Source organism: Mastomys coucha, unplaced genomic scaffold (assembly GCF_008632895.1).
Source record: "Mastomys coucha isolate ucsf_1 unplaced genomic scaffold, UCSF_Mcou_1 pScaffold15, whole genome shotgun sequence".
In the NCBI taxonomy this organism is placed as follows: domain Eukaryota; kingdom Metazoa; phylum Chordata; class Mammalia; order Rodentia; family Muridae; genus Mastomys; species Mastomys coucha.
This window is the reverse complement of record NW_022196897.1, coordinates 142,227,988-142,247,853: the sequence shown is the minus strand read 5'-3', so window position 1 is coordinate 142,247,853 and position 19,866 is coordinate 142,227,988. Positions and strand designations below refer to the sequence as shown.

Here is a 19,866-nt window from a genome sequence, read left to right as displayed (position 1 = left end):
ATGGTGGCTCACAACCACTCATAATGAGATCTGATGCCCTCTTCTGGTGTGTCTGAAGACAGCTACAGTGTACTCATGTATAATAATCAATAAATCTTTTTTAAAAAAACGAGAGAGAAACGGTTCAGATTGGAAATTCCATTACGTACGTTATACTGTTTGTTATACTTCAAGAATAGTTTTCACATTTATTTAATCTTATGTGTGTTTATGTCTGTAGACTCCTAGGTACCCTAGGAGACTCCAAAGATGTTACTGGACCCTTGGAAGGAGTTGTAGGCAGTTCTGAGCTGCCTGAAGTAGCTGCTGACGACTGATCCCAGGTCCTCTGCAGTGCTTAATCACAGAGCCATCTCTCCACACCCCAGAAAGCACTTTCTAAGAGATTCACATTTGGCCATTTCTAATTTGTCAGCATTCCCTATAACTTATTTTGTTTAAGACAGAACAAAACCATCCACCTTCCAAAGCCCCCTGTCCTCGGGGTGACAGTGACTCAGTTCTATGAGTGGAAAATGCTGGCTAACACAAGGAAAGCCATTGTCTATTTTAACCCCATTCACTCATAGACTTAAGCTTACTTCTAGATGACATGAGAAAATGATTGTGTAGACCCCTTGCAGTGGTTTTCTATGCTCTGTACAACAAGCAACTCTAACATGCATCTTTAATTTTCTTTTTTTGAGATGGTCTCATTACATAGCCCTTCCTGTCTTGGAACTCTGTAGACCAGGATTACCTTGAACTCGGAGTCTGGCTTGCCTCTGTCTCCTGAGTGCTGGGATTAGTGTTGGCCACCACTGCCAGGCATCTTTTCACTCTATAGAGGCCACGGAGTCAGCTCCCAAATGCTGGTGTTCTCCCCTAGGTGGCAGTGAGACGGTATTCTTGAGCACAGCCTCTTTATTTGCTTTGGTCAGTTTCCTGAGAGAGGCGGCTTGTGATGGCGTGAGCGGAAACTTTAAAAGGCAGCCTTTAACTCCTGCTCTTCTGATTGTGGGAGTTTGGATCAAGTCTCCAGGCCAAGCACAGGCTATAGTCTCAGCACAACAAAGGCTGAGGCAGGGGGACTTCAAGTTTGAGGCCAGCATGGGCTACACAGAGAGACCCTGCTTTTCGAAGAAACAATAAGAAAGCAATCCTAGCATACTCAAGGCCCTGGGCTTAAATCCCAGCAGCAGGGGGGAAAAAGTGCTATGTTCCTTTTATGTCCTATCTTTATAGAAAATTATTCTTTTAAAATTTTATTTATATTTTATATGTATTGTTGTGAACACTCTAAGATCTTTTGGAACTAGAGTTACAGACAGTTGAGAGCTGCCATGTGGGTGATGGGAACTGAACTGGGGTCCTCTGGAAGAACAGCCAGTACTCTTAACCACTGAGCCATTGCTCCATCTTCAGGGATCTTACCCTTCTTAATAGAAACCCTAAGAGACACAGAAGGGTTGAGCCTGAAGACAGCCTACTATTAGCAAGGGAACGGACATCTCATAAGCCTTTGTTGTATGCCAGGCCCTGTCCTAAGGGCTCTGTTCAACATTCATTGGACAAATTCTTCTCACCCAATAAGTGCAGATTCAAGAGAAAGGATTCCTCTTGGGAAAGTCTCTTACAGCCCTTTATTGCGTCTGGTACTTGCAGAGAGAGATCCAACCAGGACCCCAAGTGGCTCACAATGGATCGATTATGGCCAATAACTGAGTTTGAGATCCCAGTAGGAATCCTCAACCTCCCTTGGGAGAAATCAGCTGCTGGCTGCTAGCTTCAGCCTCTTGTGGCAGGAACATAGGAGTCAGGATGTTGAGGAGGTCTGAACAGGTAAAGAGCTACATGGCAAACACAAGTGAGACAAGAGAATGGTCCCTTCCGAAGAGCAGGGGCATCTCAGTTCCAGCTAGAGGACACATGGGTTCTGGCATGCTGTGGCCTGCTCCGAATTCTCGAAGCCACAGATGAGGACTGTCGTAAACCTTAACGTTAAAGTCTAGATTTTAGTAAAGCACTACAAGGAACAAGCCTAGCTCCACTGCTGGCCCAGGGTGTCCTTCCTGTAGCCACAGTGTGGCCTCAACAGTCCTTCCTCAGGAGTCCCAACTCTCCTGGAGTCACCTGTGGCACTTAACTGCCACGCAGGTTTTGCAATGAACCAATCTTTAGGGAGACACAGGAATTTCCCTTTTAAAAAGTACTCTAGGGATAGAGCAGAGATTGAAGGAAAGGCCAACCAATAACCGGCCCACCTTGAGACCCATCCCATGTTCAAGCATCAATCCCCAACACTATTAATGCCACTCTCTTATACTCTTGCAGACAGGAGCATGCTGTCCTCTGAGAGGTTCCACCCAGCAGCTGACTCAGACAGATACAGACACCCACAGCCAAACATGAGTGGAGCTTTGGGGACTCTTGGTTTTTGTTTTGTTTTGTTTTTCGAGACAGGGTTTCTCTGTGTAGCCCTGGCTGTCTTGGAACTCACTCTATAGACCAGGCCTACCTCTGCCTCCCAAGTGCTAGGATTAAAGGTGTGCGCTACCACTGCTCAGCCGTGCTTGGGAACTCTTATGGAAGAACAGGAAGACAGATTATGGGCCCTGGAGAGGATAGGAACTCTACAGGAAGACCAACAGAATCAATTAACCTGGATCCTTGGGGCTCTCAAGAGTCTGAACTACCAACCAAAGAACATACAGAGGCTGGACCTAGGCCTCCCTGCACATATGTAACCGATGTGCAGCTTGGTCTTTATATGAGTTCCAAACAACTGGAATTAGGCTATCCCAAAAGCTGTTGCCCATATGTGGGATGTGTTCTTCTAGCTGGGATGCCTTGCCTGGCCTCAGTGGGAGAGGAAGAGCCTAGTCTCAGAAACTTGAAGTGCCAAGGTGGGAGGGATATCCAGGGGGCTCCCACCTGCTCAGAAGAGAAGGGTGGGGGTAGAGGGTAAGGATTGTTGCGGTGACCAGGAGTGGGATGTAAAGTGAATAAGTAAAAAAAAAAAAGATAAATTTTACAAAAGTACTCTTGTGTGCTTCAGAATTCTTGGAGCTTTGTTAACTACTTATAAGCCCTCCCTCCTGGACTTTTGGATTTAATAGCTCTTAGGTGGTGGGTCCGAGAATTTGCATATATATATCATATTATATGTGTGTGTGTGTGTATATATATATATATATATATATATATAATCGTGATGCATCTCAACAATCAAATATTACTCAACACTAAAAAGAAATCAAGTGATAAAAAGCATCTTAAATGCAAACTTGTAAGTAAAAAACAATCTGAATGGCGACATTCTCTACGATCCCATCCTGTGTCATTCTAGAAGAGACATGGCTATGGAAATGACAGAAACAGACCTAGGATTCTGGCTGGGAGGTGGGGTAGACATAGGTGGAACAGAGCATGGCTTTAGGACAGTACAATTATTATATATGACACTAGGTTGATACTTGCCAATACCCATAGGCTGTCCAACACAAGGAGGGTGTCCTGGAATGCTCTATATAACCCAGGCTGGCCTGCATTTGGAATCAGTCTTTCTATGTCAGTATCTCAGGTGCTTGGATTGCAAGAGTACAGTCATACGCCATTTCACTAAGATGAGACTCTGATTCATTGGGGTTTTTTGTTTGTTTTTGTTTTGGTTTTGAGGCCATGTTTCATAGCCAACGATGACCCCCAACCCCATAGATAGCTAAGGAGGACCTGAACTCCTGGCCTCTCTGCTTCTATCTCCCAATGGTAGGATTACATAAAGCTGCCACTGTAGCCGACAGAATTTGTATCTCGTGAGCTCCCAATTATGGCTGCTGGCTGGGCTGAACCACGTTTAGAAGCCCTGGAGTAATGGATGAACATTAGCCAAGGATGCTTTTTAAAAAGTTATTTTTTAAAGATTTATCTTATTTTTTTGATTGCACACACATGCACTTGCACAGAGGTGTGTGTATGTGTGCTTGTGTGCGTGTGTGTGTGTGTGTGTGTGTGTGTGTGTGTGTGTGAATTCAGTTGCCGTCTGAGGCTAGAAGAATGTATCAGATGTCCTGGAGCTGGAGTTACAGGTGGCTGGCAGCCATTGCAAGAACAGTACATGCTCTTAGCAGCTGAACCATCTCTCTAATACACCTTCTTTAAAATAAAATAAATAAAAGACTTTGAATATTAAACTCTTATTACAAGACTTTTTGAAGTTAGTGGTCCCATTTCACAGATGAATAATGGAGGTGAGAACAGAATGAAAGCCATTCCAGTGGACCTTGGTGGTGCCAGTGGGTGGTCCTGTAATCCCAGTCTTTCAAGCCTGAGGCAGAGGACAAGTTCAATTTAGTCCCTTTTGAATGTGTAGAGTCCGGAACCTGGTCATTTCAATTCCAGCTCTTGCAGCAAAGGTCCTGGGGCTCTTTGGGTCCCATTGGTGGATGCACATAATGAGGCAGAGTCTGGGAAGTGCTGGTTAGCTACTTGATTACTCTGGGCACAGGCTGTGTGAGTGGCTTCCTCTTTCACCTTAGTATCAGGCATTCGCAGTTAAGGATCTGCTTTGGCAGTTTCCCCACCCCTACAACCCTCCACAAATCTACTACCCACTTAACTAACAGGCCTGAGATAAATCCCCTTTTGCTCCAAGATAGCCAGGCTTGATCCCTTTGGGAGATGGGGACTGCCCCGCCCCCTGCCCCGCCCCCCAAGAACAAAGCTCCACCTAGTGGCGCTGATAACCTTAACAATGGGGAAACATGCAGTTACAGGTTCCTGTAACAAATGTTACCCACATAAGGAACGCATCAGGCCCGGTGTGGGGCACAGGAATCCTCAACACTGGAGGCAGGAAGATGAAGAGTTCAAGACCACCTTGGGCTACATATGGACACCCTGTCTTTGAAATAAAACAATGGCAGATGTATGAAAATGTACAATTAATATAAACTAACTTTTTTTCCTTTTTCTTTTTTTCTTTTTTTCTTTTTTTTTTTTGTTTGTTTGTTTTTTTCGAGAAAGGGTTTCTCTGTGTAGCCCTGCCTGTCCTGGAACTCACTCTGTAGACCAGGCTGGTCTCGAACTCAGAAATCCGCCTGCCTCTGCATCCCAAGTGCTGGGGTTAAAGGCGTGTGCCACCCCCGCCCGGCTTGAACTAACTTTTAAGGGGGTAGAGTTGTGTCTCAGTGGTAGATTCCTTGTCTGCTCTGAGGTCTCTTAATAGTTTTTCTAGAGAGGGGCTCATGCCACAGCATGGATGGGGAGGCCAGAGGGCAGTTCAGGGGTTGGTTCTCAACATCAGTCATGTCAATGAATCCTAGGGATGGAACTCAGGTCATCAGGCTTGGTGGCAAGCTCCTTTACTCACTGAACCATCTTGCTGGCCCCGAGATCCTTTTTGTATTTAATTTTTTCTTCGTAGAACACCATGGCCACAGGTTACTGAAGGCACTAATCATTTTTGATTTGGGCACGAAACTTTCCAAGCTCAGGAATTCCTGGTTTGTCCCGCCTGCCTGTTTTGACCTCCTCCTACTGATCTCCAAAAGATCTGGTTCGTTTGTCTCCTCTCACACGCTCTGCCCTGTTGAGTGTGGGCTTGGCACACAGCAGGCCCTTGGGATAGTGCTCACTCAATTAGTATTCATTCAGTGTCCTGTCCCGCCCTTTTCTTAATCCCTCTATTGGTGGGAAGGGCCTCTGTCATTTCCATTTGATGTCTGTGAAGTCTCAATGAAATGGAAATGTTTTCTGGAGTCTCTTTCTCAAATCGACCTGTTGTTACATCATGGCTGTGGATCCGAGGTGGAGGGGTGTGGGAGAGGAAGTGTCAGTGACGATCCCTTTTTACTTCCAATTTACAGTGAGCTCTTGGGGGTTTCACTCTGTTTGGGTCATTGGTCACTAGAAGAGGCCTTCTTTCTCACCCTCCCTCATCCTGATTTTCTAGTCCACATTGAGTGGACACAAAAGCTCGTAAGACAGGCTCAGGGAGCACTCCCCCCAGAGAGAGCAACCGCGTACTTAGCCCCTATCTTGCAGTGACACTGTCTGCTTGAGGACAAATGGGCTGGTTTCATGTTGTAGGATGGAATCCTACTGATGCTCTCTGTCAATATCTCCCCCAGTAAACTCAAGCCGTGGACAAGAAGTCAGGGTGCTGCGTGCGGTTGGTTCCACAAAATGAATCTGACCAGTTAATGGGAGCTCTGCTCTTGACTGAAGGCCTCTAGAGAGGCTTGCACGAGCTACATGAATCCCAGAGAGCTCCCACTGTTATCCCGTGTCTCCTATGTGAGTGTTCTAAAATAGCTAGAGATGCTATTATTATTATTAATAAAGTCATAAGTTAAACAAAAAAAAATGTATTGTGTTACCGACTCAAAAAATGGCCGAAACTGGAACACTCATCTGGGGATGGCCCACATGAGCCATTTCCAGGGCTTGTCAATCTTGTGTACACCTTGGATCTCCGGGTCTCATCTTCCTCGTTCAGGAAGTCCCTTTAAAGCCTGCAGCCTTGCGGCTCTCAGTTCTTGGAAACCACTTTTAAACATCCTTTGCCACTTGGCATTGTCAGCTGTGACTATGCTGCAGGTCCAGTGGAAGACACAGAGAAAATGAGCCTTCCCCATTTTTTGCCTCCGTTCTTACTGTGGACTAGTATACACTTGGCAAAAATGCGCCAGATATCTTTGGTGACTTGGAGTGTAAGGAACTGGCAGGTCAACTCCAGTCCCAGTTCTCCAGAAGAGCTTTGGAGTCAGATAGAGCTGGGTTGAACCCTGCCCCCTCCCTTCCATTCCATGACCACAGACAGCCATAGTCTCGTGTCTCAGCTTTCTCTCCTGTTAAATGAGAACGAGGGCCCTACCAACCTTTGGGAGGTTAGTGTGAGGCCAAAGTGAGACATGAGATGTGAAACATAAATGAACTTAGCTGTGGTTACAGCTACCCATAGTCTACTGGAGTAAGAATATTAAAAGGGACACTTTAGAAATACACAGATTTTAAGTCTGAAGTTGAGCACCTTTCTGACACGGGTCTATTTCTTGCCACCCTTTTCTGTCATGCCTGGGACACGAGCCATGACCAGTGTATTCATGTCATATGCGCCACCTACCTGGGAGGCACGTTAAATCTCTCAGGTAACACCTCAACTGTTAAAATGCCGCAGTGTGAATGTCAAGTGACTTGACAGTGGCCCCAAAACACAAAAATTGTGATTTTTGTGATATAAATAAGTTTTCTATAAATTTCATCTTACATCATTAGAAAAAGGGTGAGGATATGGTACTTTCTGTATTTAACAGCTGTTTTATGATTACTTAGTCTCTTACTGTGTCCAAGTTAATGAATCTGAATATAGGGATGTATGCAGCGAAAGGTGTAGTCCATAGAGTTAGGTCCTACACTCATTTTCCAACATTCGAAATGGACTCCCAATCCCCACCTCCACCAACCGGAGTACACTGTACATCCCAACCCACTGAGGCACAGCGACCCACTGAGGCAAGCTCTCTGTGCTGCAGAGCAGGCTCAGACATGTCTGCCTGGCCAGAGGGCTTTAAATGAGGCCTGCTCTTGCCAGCTCTGCTCCCAGATTAGACCTCACCTTGCAGATAAATGTGATAAATGCCGAATTCGTAAAGTCTTTAGACACCATCTGTCCATATGCAAACTTCTCTATCCTTCCCAAAGACACCAGCTTCCAGAGCTTCTCCTCAGACCAAGACTGGAACATGTCCAACTTCCTGGGGGAGAGGAAAGCCTATTAGAATATGTCACCCAGTGTTAGAATGTTCCAGAAAGGGGCCTTGTTCTTTGACTCTGGTGAAAAGGCCTGGGGTGGAAGATTTCACCAGGACACATGCAGTCAACCTCACCGGGTCTATGGTCAATGCCCGGCATTTCTTCAAGGCTTCCTCTTCAGCTGAGGGCCCCTCCTTGTTGCTGCTCTGGAGTTCTGCAGTACCTGGATCCTCCCACTCTGACCACTCTGATTCTGTATCCAGGAATCTTCTTCCAAACTCTGTCTCTGCTACTCTCTACAGCTCTGGCTTGGCAAGCTCATCCCACACCAAGGAATGTCAGCTCAGGTCCGGTTTCTTACTTAAGCACACTGGCTCCTTGGTTCCCAACCAAGGGGTCCTGCCCTGTGTTAGGTTTTGGAGCTTAACCCACCCTCCAGCTGCCTGGCCTGTGAGCTTCAAACATTTAGCGCTGAGCCCGAGGAGAGTCAAGATGTCTGGAGTCTTCTGGAGTTGTTTAAAGGTTAACTCCAAAGAGGTCATCTCTTCCCCTGACCTCTTGGGCCTTGAGTCAAGCTGCCTCTCTCTCTGGTTGGTTGCCTCCATGGGGCTGCTAACAACGACAAACTTCCCTTAGTGCTAACATGTTGTGGGCTCAAAATTCAACAGACCCGGGTCGACTGAGCTGGTTATCTCAAGTTTACTCGGGCATCAAACATGCTGAGTTCATTTCTGAGCATGACATAGGAATAGGGTCCATACCCTGACCTCAGAGGGCTGTCTAGAGAGGAGGAAGAGGAAGAGCATCTCCAGAAGAATAGCTACTGTGTGCCATGTACCGGGTCCTCCCTCTATCACTGCATCCCATCATTACAGCCTGGCAGAGAGCTCTCACCATACCATTCCATGAAGCAAGAGACTAAAACCCAAGAGTTAAAGCCCTACTCCGAGTTGCCTTAGGCTGTGGATTTGGGCTGGGCCCACAGCCTGGGCTCAGAAACCACTGATCCAGTTGCAGCATTGAGCTGAGGCTGGTGAGTATTCTGTACAGTCAGCTGCTAAGCTGCAAACCATCTAAACCATAGCACACTGCTGCTAGCCAGGCTGTAGCAACCAAGTTCTCCTCCATGTCCTCTCATTGCATCTGTGCTGCTGGCTGCAATTCTTAGAATTCGCTTTGGTTCTGGGAGCTAGATGAGTCTCATACTGTTTTCATTTGGCTTTGCTGTGCTCTACTTAAATAAGCTCTACTAAATGTAATGTTTTTACTAAATGTAAAAGTCTGTGGGACTTTCTAAGCCTAGGAACTGAGGTTCGGTGTGAGAACCCTTTCCCCACTGTCTCCCTCCTCTCCGACCCCCTCCCTGCCTTTTCCAGGCTCTATGCCCTCAGTAATGCTACCGCCCAGGCCAGACACAGGGGCTAGACGCTTCCCTCCAGTACAGCTTCAATGAGTCAACACTTACTTGCTGAGCATCTCTTGCATTTGGCACTATAACAGGAAGATAACAATGGTGGAGAGGCCATACTGGTCCCTGATGGCATGTTACTGTCAGATATGGCATGCAAACTATGAAGAGTCATGGTATGGGTAGGTTTTTCAAGGAATACAGGGTACAACAGAATTGTAAATGGGGTACCTTATCTATTCTTATCTATCTGTGATAACAGATGGGGTAAATTAAGTGAAATAGAACACTGGGAACTTGTTTTGGTTTGTTTTTTGTTTGTTCATTTGTTTGTTTTGTTTTTTTGAGACAGGGTTTCTCTGTATAGCCCTAACTGTCCTGGAACTCACTCTGTAGACCAGGCTGGTCTCGAACTCAGAAATTAGCCTGCCTCTGCCTCCCAAGTGCTAGGATTAAAGGTGTGTGCCACCACGCCAGCAATTAGACATGGCATGTCATCATCCTGAGCCCTGGTACACTCATCCACACACAGAAGAAAAACAAAGAAACAGCCTGACAGGATTGAATGAGACAGGATACAATGAGACGGGATACAATGACATGGGATACAATGAGATGGGATACAATGAGAGTGGATACAATGAGACAGGATACAATGAGTCAGGATACAATGAGATGGGATACAATGACACTGGATACAAATGAGACAGATACAATGAGATTGGATACAATGAGACGGATACAATGAGACAGGATACAATGAGTCAGGATACAATGAGACAGGTACAATGAGACTGGATACAATGAGATGGATACAATGAGATGGGATACAATGGGATACAACCCTGCCTGGCCCAGCATTGCTCAGCCTATGTCAGCTACTCTCAATTTCTGCTACTCCCCAAGGAAGAGATTATACGAGCTGAGCTATGAAGGCAACACTTGGAGTTTGGCTAGATAGAGAAGCTGGATGGAGAGGGGGATTTCCAAGCACCCAAGTCCAGGGGAAGGGAAAAAACATCCAATGAGGTACGGTTACCTAAAAAAATTGTACCGATACTGAGTTTCCTTCTGAACTTCATCACCCAGCTTATTTGCAAGGAAATCCTCTCTATCCACCACCAGGAACTCTGTCTCCTCCATGCAGACCACCGTGGCCCTCCTTACTGCGGTGCTCAGAAGGCCCATTTCCTGGGGGGAAGCAGGGACAAGAGCACATGTGACTCCCCACTCACTCCTTCATCCATCTTCCCTGCCTCTGTCCCCCTCTAGAAATCCCCCTCCGCCCCCTCCAGACTCCATTTGCCCTCCCACCCTTTATCTATATGTGGGAAAGAGACAACAGGTCTGAACAGGCCAGAGTGGAGGGAGTGGGGAGGCCTCTGTGGAGTCTACGGCATCCCTGCATCTAGGAAGGGTGAAAGGGCAAATACAGGTGGAGAAATGAGCGAAGTCCAGCTCATTGGCATTGACAAGTAAGGAAGGACCTTGGGGCCCATGTGGGCCAGTGACTTGCACAGAGGACAAGGCAGTCAGGGTCTGGGGAAGAGTCTGGAACAGGAGTCCTCCCATACCCCAATCCCAAGCCCCAGAAGTGGAGGCCCTTCCCCGTGGCTTACCCCAAAGCAGCCACCCCTGCTCAGCAGTGTTGGGTGAGGGTCCAGGAAAGCACTGCTCCCGTCCTCATCCTCCGTCACAGCCACCGTGCCCAGGTAGATGAAATAAAAGCTATTGCCTCTCTGCCCCTTCTTGACAATTACACGCCGGCGACCAAACCTGGGAAAGGTTGTGGAGGGACAGCTTTTATTTAGAAAGTGTTCCAGACTCAGTGTTGTGTGCTCAGGGACAGGAGGGCACAACTTTAGAGTAGAAGAGACTTCAGAACAGCCCATCCCCTGTCTGTCAGGCAGGGCCCTTCACTCACACTTAGCCAAGTCTCCTGTCTCAGAGCTCTGAGCTTTCAGTTTGGCTCATTGTTGGTTAAGCTTAGCATCTGGGAGTGTTTGACTGACACTAGGTGACCAGAGGTACCCAGGGCCATGGAAACAGAGAAACTGAGCAGTGACAAGCACTGGCTTTAAAGCCACACTGGGACCAAATCCTGGTTCTGTACTTGGCTGTCTCACTGTGAGCAAGTCATCTCTTTGAAGCTCAGTTTCTCTCGTCTGAACTCTAAGTGACATGCTTAGGAACAGACAGAGAAAGGGGCCGGTGGAGGCACTAGGTGCCAAGCCTGACTACCCAAGTTTGTTATAAGGACCCATGTGGTGGAAAGAGAGAACCCATTCCCTCAAGCTGTCCCCTGACCTCCATGGGGATGCTACGCATGCCCCTCCCAAATTAAAGGTAAGAGAGGAGGGACATCTCTCTAGTAGCTCTGCATGTCACTTAGGACACACATACCCAAGCCTAATGCTAAAAGAATTCTTTAACAGTTCTTAAATCCAGACCCCACTGATCATTCCAGATGAAGCCTATTCAATGGATGGAATTAAAGGAGGAAGAAGGAAGAAAGAAAAAAAAAAAGGAAGGAAAAAAATGTCAAGGCTGACCCATGAGATAATCTTTCCCTCTGGAGTCAGGCTGAAGGGGCCATTAGGAGCTACGGCAACCATTCTAGCACTATGGGGAGGGAGACTGGGCCTGAGGGCCTGGGGCTGGCACCTCAGCTGAGAGGTTAAGGCAAGATCTCTCCAGAACAACGTTGTAAGACCTTATCTCAAAAGGACAACAAAATGTGAAAGGGGACTCGGGGGTGCTGCTGCCACAGGGCAAGTGCAAGAGAGTAAGAGTGTAAGAGAGCAAGAGGCCTGCGTTCAATCCCAGTGCTAGAAGGCAGACTCAGGACAGACTGGTCCTGCTCACACTGACCCCACTAGCTCTAGCTGAGACTGACTTTTCAGATGAGCTTCAAGGCCTTCCCTAGAGATGGCTTTCTTTATATCTCTGTCTAAAATGCTAATTTCTGGTCCCAGGGAAGACTAACAGTTAGCAGGGGGGCCTTAAGGATTATCTCTTTGCCTAATCGGCGCCCAAATCTCTCTGAAATACAATCAACACTGGCTTTATTCCACTAAAGAAGATTCCAAAGCTCAAAAGGTTAAGTGGCTAGCTAGCTCAGAGTCACACTGGGATGGAGTCAACACTGGGACAGATGTGGCCTTACAGAGTCACACTGGGATGGAGTCACACTGGGACAGATGTGGCGTTAGCTGCTGGCTCCATGATTTTCCTTCTTTCTTCTTCTCTTCTGTCCCCCTGCCTCTCTGACTATTGTTCTTTTGATGTGGAATCTTTACAGAAAAGAGTAAACTGCTCTTCTCCCCTGGATGTGAATGAAGCAAATAGTTCTCTCTGCTGGAGTGTCCTAGTCTACATGGCTATAGTCAAATCCATCTACTCTTTAAGTTAATTTTATAATTACTGCATTAGAATGTATTTGCGTGGAGGCCCAGAGAATATCTCACCTGAGCTGCCTCTCCTTCACATAGTGGGTACAAAGGATTGAACTCAGTTCGTCAGACCTGGAGCAAGCACTTTACACACTAAGCCATCTAATACTGTCTTCTCTGAAAGGCTGATGGCCAAGCCATGTTGCCCAAGGACTATCCTACCCTTGTCTTAAGGGATCATGCATCAGTCAAAGGGAGTCTAGATCTACAGATAGTAGTACATGTGGCCCCCAGGATCACCAAAGTACAAACCTACAGTGATTTTTTACCCTGGGTTTTCAAAATGGGTCTAACGTCAATCTCCTAGGGTGCCCCCCAAGAAGCCACTGAGATGGCTTCTCAAGCCATAGTTCCATGATATTGTATGCTATGCACCCTTTAACAGAATGGTAAAGAGTAATGTTTTAAATACATAAGATAAAAATCCCAGCAGAATCAATATTTGGGGGGGTTACCAGATGGCTCAGTGGGTAAAGGCGCCTGCCACCAAATTCGGTATCAGAAACACATATGGTGGAAGGGAAATGAGTCCTGTACATCTTTACATTGTCCTCTGACCTTCACACAGAATGAATGAATGATTGAATGAATAAATAAATAAATTTAAGCTAGGTTTATTTGTACACACCTCTAACCCCAGCATTCGGGAGGCAGAGGCAAGCTGATCTCTGAGTTGAGATCCTGGTCTACAGAGTGAATTCCAGGACAACCAGGGCTACAGAGAAACACTTGAAAAGTATGTGAACTGGCCTCGACTGGATCAGAGCCCATCTGGTCATTTCAGATCCCAGGACTGTAATCTGGGGACTCTCGGTAAGTGACTAAGCTGCGTTGCTCCCCTTTCCGGGGAGCACTGGGTCATCTGCTGCGTCTTTCCCCTCTGGGGTCCACCGAGTCTAAGAGCCAGGGGCTGTTCCCCTCACTCACCTTTCAAAGCGCATGACCTTGGCCAGGAGCAGCTGTAAAGACTCTGTGTAGTTGCGGTAGCAGTCTAGAGCCTGCAGGATATTGCAGAGGTCTTGGATCTCCTGGTTGGTCCTCCAGGATGGCTGCTTCTGTGTGATAGAAATGGCCCTCGGAGGGAAGTGACCCTGGGAAAACATGGCCAGAGCCCTCAGGCAGGCAACTCTCCATATTGTTGCTTGCACGCTCGCCGGGTCTACGCACACGAGAGGCTGACACGGGCTAAGGGTCGTGTGTCAACCATCAGAGTGAGCATCTTACACACCCATCTCACAACATCTTCATCCAGCCCAAGAATCATTCCCATATGGATGAAGGAACTCATAAAACAGCCCTGGCGCCTGCCAAAGCAGGGTATGGAGCTATCTTGCACAAGAACCTCATGGTCCCCCAAGCACGGGCACATTGCAACTGGGGGAGAGCTGTCCTTGTCTCGACTAGCATGCTCGTCTGTGGAGGGACCAGTCAGGCCGACGCATTGGACTACCACTGTCTACAGGCTGTGCCAGCCACTGTGGGTATTCCTTCTGAAGCCCTCTTGCTTTCCTTGACTCCGATGCACAGAATATCCCTTAGTTCTCTGGCGCTTAGACAGGTCCCTGGTTTCTCCTGGGTGAATCAGGGTAAAATTCCGGCAACCCCTTTCATGTCTAGCATTAGGTATCGGCTGCTCTGAAAAACTAAAGAATTGAGAAGATTTCCCTCACTACACTTCACTAGTGAAGGGACTTGAGAGATCACGGAAGAGGACCCACACCTCCAAGGGACAGGGTGGAGCGATGGAACGGGTGCAGCCTTGCTAGTGCCAATTACAGAGTTCTGTTCTCCTCTTCCTCAGAGAAGAGCCCAAATGGGTCAGACCAGAGTTGTGAGAGAGTGAGACCGTGACTGGTACTTATAAATAGACAGGTCCCTTTAACTTTAAAACTGGATATTAAATAAGAATTTAATACCCAGGATTTGGTGGTCAGAAGAGATGAAGGGGCCGGGCGGTGGTGGCGCACGCCTTTAATCCCAGCACTTGGGAGGCAGAGGCAGGCGGATTTCTGAGTTCGAGGCCAGCCTGGTCTACAGAGTGAGCTCCAGGACAGCCAGGGCTATACAGAGAAACCCTGTCTCGAAAAAACCAAAAAAAAAAAAAAAAAAAAAAAAAAAAAAAAAAAAGAAGAGATGAAGGAAGTAATGGTGTTGGAGTTGAGAGACGGCACACATCACACCGTCCAAAAGACCCGTACAGATAGAAAGCCCTTCTCTTGCCAGAGTAGGACTGCAGCTTAAAGAACATCCAATGTAGGGGGCCATGTATGCCGACATCCCTCAGAGAGTTCAGGGCCAAACCAGAATTCACCAACAGGCCAAGGGGTTTCCCACTGCCTGGCTTTCTTCTCCTCTAGCTGGGCATCTCGTGTCCTCTATTTTGCTTTCTGCTGTTTTCCCATAAGTCCAAGCCCAGAAACTCCTCCCAGATCTCTCCCTGTTCTCAGTGAAACAGTGGTAACAGCTGATATGCCAGGGACAGGGGACGGGATCACTGTGATTAGAACTGAGTGGCCACTTCAGAGTGCCACTGGTGCTGGCAGCACCCGAATGGAAACCAGCTGTGTCCAGTGCTTCTTCAGGCTGAAGCAGACAGAAGAGCAGACCCACCCTGACCCCCTACCCCAGGGAAAGGCAGCGCCCCCCCACACCTCCTCTGCAGCGAAGTCTTCAGTATCAAACGAGATGCGGCCTTGCTTCTTTTTCTGAAAGAAAGGACCCAGAGAAAGGGAAGTCAGTAAAAATGCCTCCAGAGTTCTACGTCGGAAGCCCTTGTATCGACCCAGGCCACTCTGGTGAATGGCAAGCCATGGCGGACCTCCAAAGAGCTTACCACTTATCTTGTTATCACTTATGCTCAAAAACCCCAACTCTACCCTGTTAGCATCAACAACATATCGTGAAGGTGGTGGTGCATGGTAGAGAGAAGGAGACAGGAGCAGGGAAAGAAGAGTAAGGGAGAAAATGAAGAGGAGAAAGAAGAGGACAGACTGCATTAGCGGGGAAGTGCGCAAAGAGGGAACCAAGAGGGATGAGGTGAAGTCAAGCTTTGTTAAGTTTCTAAAGCAAGTCAAATATGGCACATCTTCGTCCTATCGCTCTACTCTGTCAAGAGAACAAAATTGGTTTTCTCAAGCCCCGCGTACAACAGTCGGCTGGCACAGTCATGCCCACTGGAAAGAGCAAGAGTCATAAAGTCAGTCCAGCTGTCTGACAAAGTTCCAGCAAAGCTGGGCTAGACGCTGCCATTGTTGTCCTTCTGTCTCTCCCATTTGGCCTCTGTGTGTTGCCTTCTTGGAGACACTCTGTATTATGATTCATTTTATGTCTTTTCCCAAGAAAGTTCTGTCTGAGTCTTTCTAGGAAAAGTTTTACACCTACTTAAACTTCTGCCTCTAACTTTATCTGGCCCTATTTGGAAGTCCTTATGCTCTGGAGATCATTAAGCACAGATAAGCACTAATAAGCTGGGAACTCCTAAATGAGACCGTTACTCCAGAAATAATCGTGTCTGCCCCAAAACAAACTCAAACAGTATAATTGGTGCAGGGTAAACAGAAACAGTTGACAAACTGACCACCCAGGAGACTAGTTTGCAGATTCAGGGCCTCCCTTTATAGTAGTTACTCTTAGGGCTCTCTGAATATGCAGTTTAAAGATAGGGGGTTCATACAGGGTACAGGCCTGGAGGAATAGAACTCAGGAACAAAATAGATCAGCTAAAATAAACTTCCTCTACTTTATAGCATAGAGGATGAAATAACAGAGTAAAATCTTTTTTAAAAAATTGGGTATTAGGTGGTGGTGGCACACGTCTTTAATCCCAGCACTTGGGAGACAGAGGCAGGTAGATTTCTGAGTTCGAGGCCAGCCTGGTCTACAAACTGAGTTCCAGGACAGCCAGGGCTATACAGAAAAGCCCTGTCTCGAAAAACCAAAAAAAAAAAAAAAAAAAAAAAAAAAAAAAAAAAAAGGGTATTAATATTTGCTATTCATAAAAAGACCTGTCCAGATATTTTCTGTTTGTCTGGGGTACTTTACAACTGCAAATTCTGCCAGCTTAAAAGCCAGGCTGTTCATATAATAAATGTGTTTGCTTTGGAAGAGATATTCGTTAGATTTATTTATTATTATATGTAAGTACACTGTAGCTGTCTTTAGACACTCCAGAAGAGGGCGTCAGATCTTATTACGGATGGTTATGAGCCACCATGTGGTTTCTGGGATTTGAACTCAGGACCTTCAGAAGAACAGTCAGTGCTCTTAACCACTGAGCTATCTCTCCAGCCCCTTTAGATTCTTTAAATTGGAGTTATAGGGCTGATGACAAAAAATAAAATCTGTTCTCTTTGTTTTTCTAATTGTGACTGAACTTGTAACCCTGGAGATGTAGTGAAAACTCAAATACATAATCTATACTTCTTGGATAATCATTAGTCTGTCTTTATTCTGTGAAACCTCTCTGAATAAAGAAGCATCCAATTGCTAGTCAGTCAGAGCTGCAGGATTCTAACCACTGCCTGGCTCACTCCTCCTCTGCAGGCCTCCCTGTCAGCAGCTTGCCAGGGAAGCCCTCCTCACGCCCACCCCAGCAGCCAGCCACACAGAAATCGGCCAAGCCAGAGCATGGCCAGGATGGTGGTCTCTGGCCAGATGTGCAAAGAACAGAAAGGGAAGAGAACACACAGGAAGAGGCAATGTAGAAGAAAAGTTGCCAAACCAAGGAGCTCATTCTCCAGAGAATGACTCTGATGGTTCCCTGGAGCCTACCTGACCCTTGCCTGCTATGAAATGCTGTCCTCTAAGCATGACAGTCATTTCCACCTCCATGAGAACAGCTGTGACTACTCAGAGACCCTCATGATTGGGCCTGTAGGGGTCCGTCATAGAGAGGGGGTCAGAAAGGATCCTTAGATGCTTGCAGATTTCGGCCCCTCACCTGTACCTCACTGCCAGCTGAGAGCATTCTGTTCCACCTGGACATGGTCTCCAGGGTGCCAGAGCAGAGGGACTATGGAGGGGACTCCATCTATTCGGTTGTGAGGGAGTTGGCATCCATGCTGGGGTGGGGTTTTTCAATGATGTGGCTGCAGAGGGGTATACACCTAGTCCCTCCCTCGTGCTTCTGTAAATAAGCCCAATAAACTTAATGGTTCTCCGAGCTACCATTGAGTGGAGTTGGCACTTTGCTCTGTTGTCGGTATCCTATCTGGAGTGGGTGGACATTTGTTGGCATCCCCCCAGGAACAGTTCTACACAACATTGCCTTCACCCCATCATCTTTTCAATTCTCAATCCAAGTGGTGCTCCTCAGGAAAGCTCACAAAGGAACAGAGAGGTGCTCGGAAATACAGATTCACACAGTCCATGAAAAACTAGCCTCCCCCACCATCCCCCAAGTTCCAGTCCCACTCTTCAGTTGACAGCCACATGATGACCCCCATCCTCTATAGTTCCCACTGCAAAGTTTCTTCTCTATTGGAGGCCACTCTGACTGGGTACTGTGGTGAGGTTTGACCTCACACTCCCCTGATCTCACCCCTCACTCTGGGTCATGTGTTCCTCATTGCCCATGGATAAGCCCCACTCTTCCCCATTGCCACCCTGTGAAATTGGATGTCCTTGAAAGCAAAGCCAAGTGTCACAGACTACAGTTCTAACCTATCTCTACATCACTGCATGGGCCAGTTGAAGACCTGTTGGGTTTGAGGATCACTGTGAGAGGATGAATGCTCTGGAAAGTCTCTAGGATAGGTGAGTCCTGCATCTCCAGCCAGTACACTGATTCTACCTCCTGCCAAAGCTTAACTTACTAATTAGATTACTGTCTCAACAACAACAAAAAAAATACAGGTGGAAGTCCACTTCCCTATCCCCCACTTTCCCTCTCTTCAACCTCTGCCCTTCAGAAATCATTCTGGAAAATTTCTTGGAATAAGATGTTAGATGCAGAAGGCAGAGGGTTGGGTCTAATCACTCATGGCCCAAGAGGAAAATGGTCATGGCTGGTCTGCATACTGAGCTGGGAAATGTGGATTGTAATCTGTACGCAGGTGAGGTCAGGTGAAATCTTAGTCAGATAAGGTTAGAGCCTGTGATTGGGCAGTGGAAAAAGAAGGCAGGGCTGAAAATTTGAGAGAGGGGACAGAAAAACAGAGGGATGGACAGAGAAGGGACAGAGAGAAGATGAAGAAAGATGATGAAGCAGGTCCATATGGCCTGAAATAGACACAGGTAGCTACGGATATCATAGAAGGACAAGAGAGTAATGTAGGGCACATGTGCACCACTCTAGATGTGCAGCTTGTATCAATATCAATTGAATTTTGAGTTATTTGTGTGGGCATTTAAGGGGTTGAAGATTTACTGTTATAAATCTGGCTGGTAAATTACAAGCCTCTGGAGTTTTCACATTATACAGGGCTAGGGGTTTAGAGCCAGTGGCAACTAGTCTCAACAGACAGGTAAGCCGCAGGGGACGGATGGCACAGGAGTTTGGGGCGGTTCGGTGGCAGGCTAACCTCAGGAAACTGGGCAGACTGTGACTCGCAGCTCCCAGTGGGGGAGGAAAGACCGTGTTGCCAGCATGTAGCTGGCTTTAGCATGCATTAGTCTTTTGTTTTTTGGGTTTTTTGGTCTTGTTTTTTTCAAGACAGGGTTTCTCTGTATAGCCCTGGCTGTCCTGGAACTCACTCTGTAGACCAGGCTGGCCTCAAACTCAGAAATCCACCTGCCTCTGCCTCCCAAGTGCTGGGATTAAAGGTGTGTGCCACCACTGCCCTGCGCATGGATTGTTTTTTAATAATTACATGCTACAGGGAAATACCCTGAGCTGAGGTGAAGACACACAGAGTATCAAATGAAGATATCTCTGAGGAACTGGAACAGAATGGGTAATTGCAGTAGTTGGAATGAGAATGCCCCCACAGACTCATGTATTTGAATACTTGGTTCCCAATTGGTGGAACTGTTTGGGAAGGGTTAGGAGGTGTGGCCCTGTTAGATGAGGTGTTTCCCTGGGGGCAGGTTTGAGGTTTCAGAAAGACTCCTGAGATTTCCGGGACTCTGTCTCTGCTTCCTACATGTGGATCACATATGAGCTCTCAGTTATTGCTCAAGCACTATGCCAGCCTGCCTGCCTGATGCACGGCTCTCTACCATGATGGTCACCTGGTCTAACCTAAGCCTCAAATAAATTCTTGTGTAAGTTGCTTTGGTCATTGTATCTTTTTTTGTTGTTGTTTTTTGTTTTGTTTTTCAATTTTGTTTTTT

General features: G+C 47.0%; 1 protein-coding gene across 2 annotated transcripts in view; it reads right to left on the bottom strand.

The window, feature by feature from the left end:
- Cnbd2 (cyclic nucleotide binding domain containing 2) overlaps nt 1–19,866 on the bottom strand; it is a 67,895-nt gene that overhangs the window by 28,399 nt on the left and 19,630 nt on the right. The window contains exons 4-8 of one of the 2 annotated variants that reach the window (XM_031372484.1): nt 15,246–15,299; nt 13,522–13,649; nt 10,762–10,918; nt 10,182–10,333; nt 7,598–7,736 (exon numbers count right to left, since the gene is read on the bottom strand). In XM_031372484.1, the coding sequence (XP_031228344.1) occupies nt 7,598–7,736; nt 10,182–10,333; nt 10,762–10,918; nt 13,522–13,649; nt 15,246–15,299 (630 nt within the window). Of the gene's footprint in view, nt 1–7,597; nt 7,737–10,181; nt 10,334–10,761; nt 10,919–13,521; nt 13,686–15,245; nt 15,300–19,866 lie in introns of both variants that reach the window. The other variant, XM_031372483.1, reaches the window with a different exon arrangement.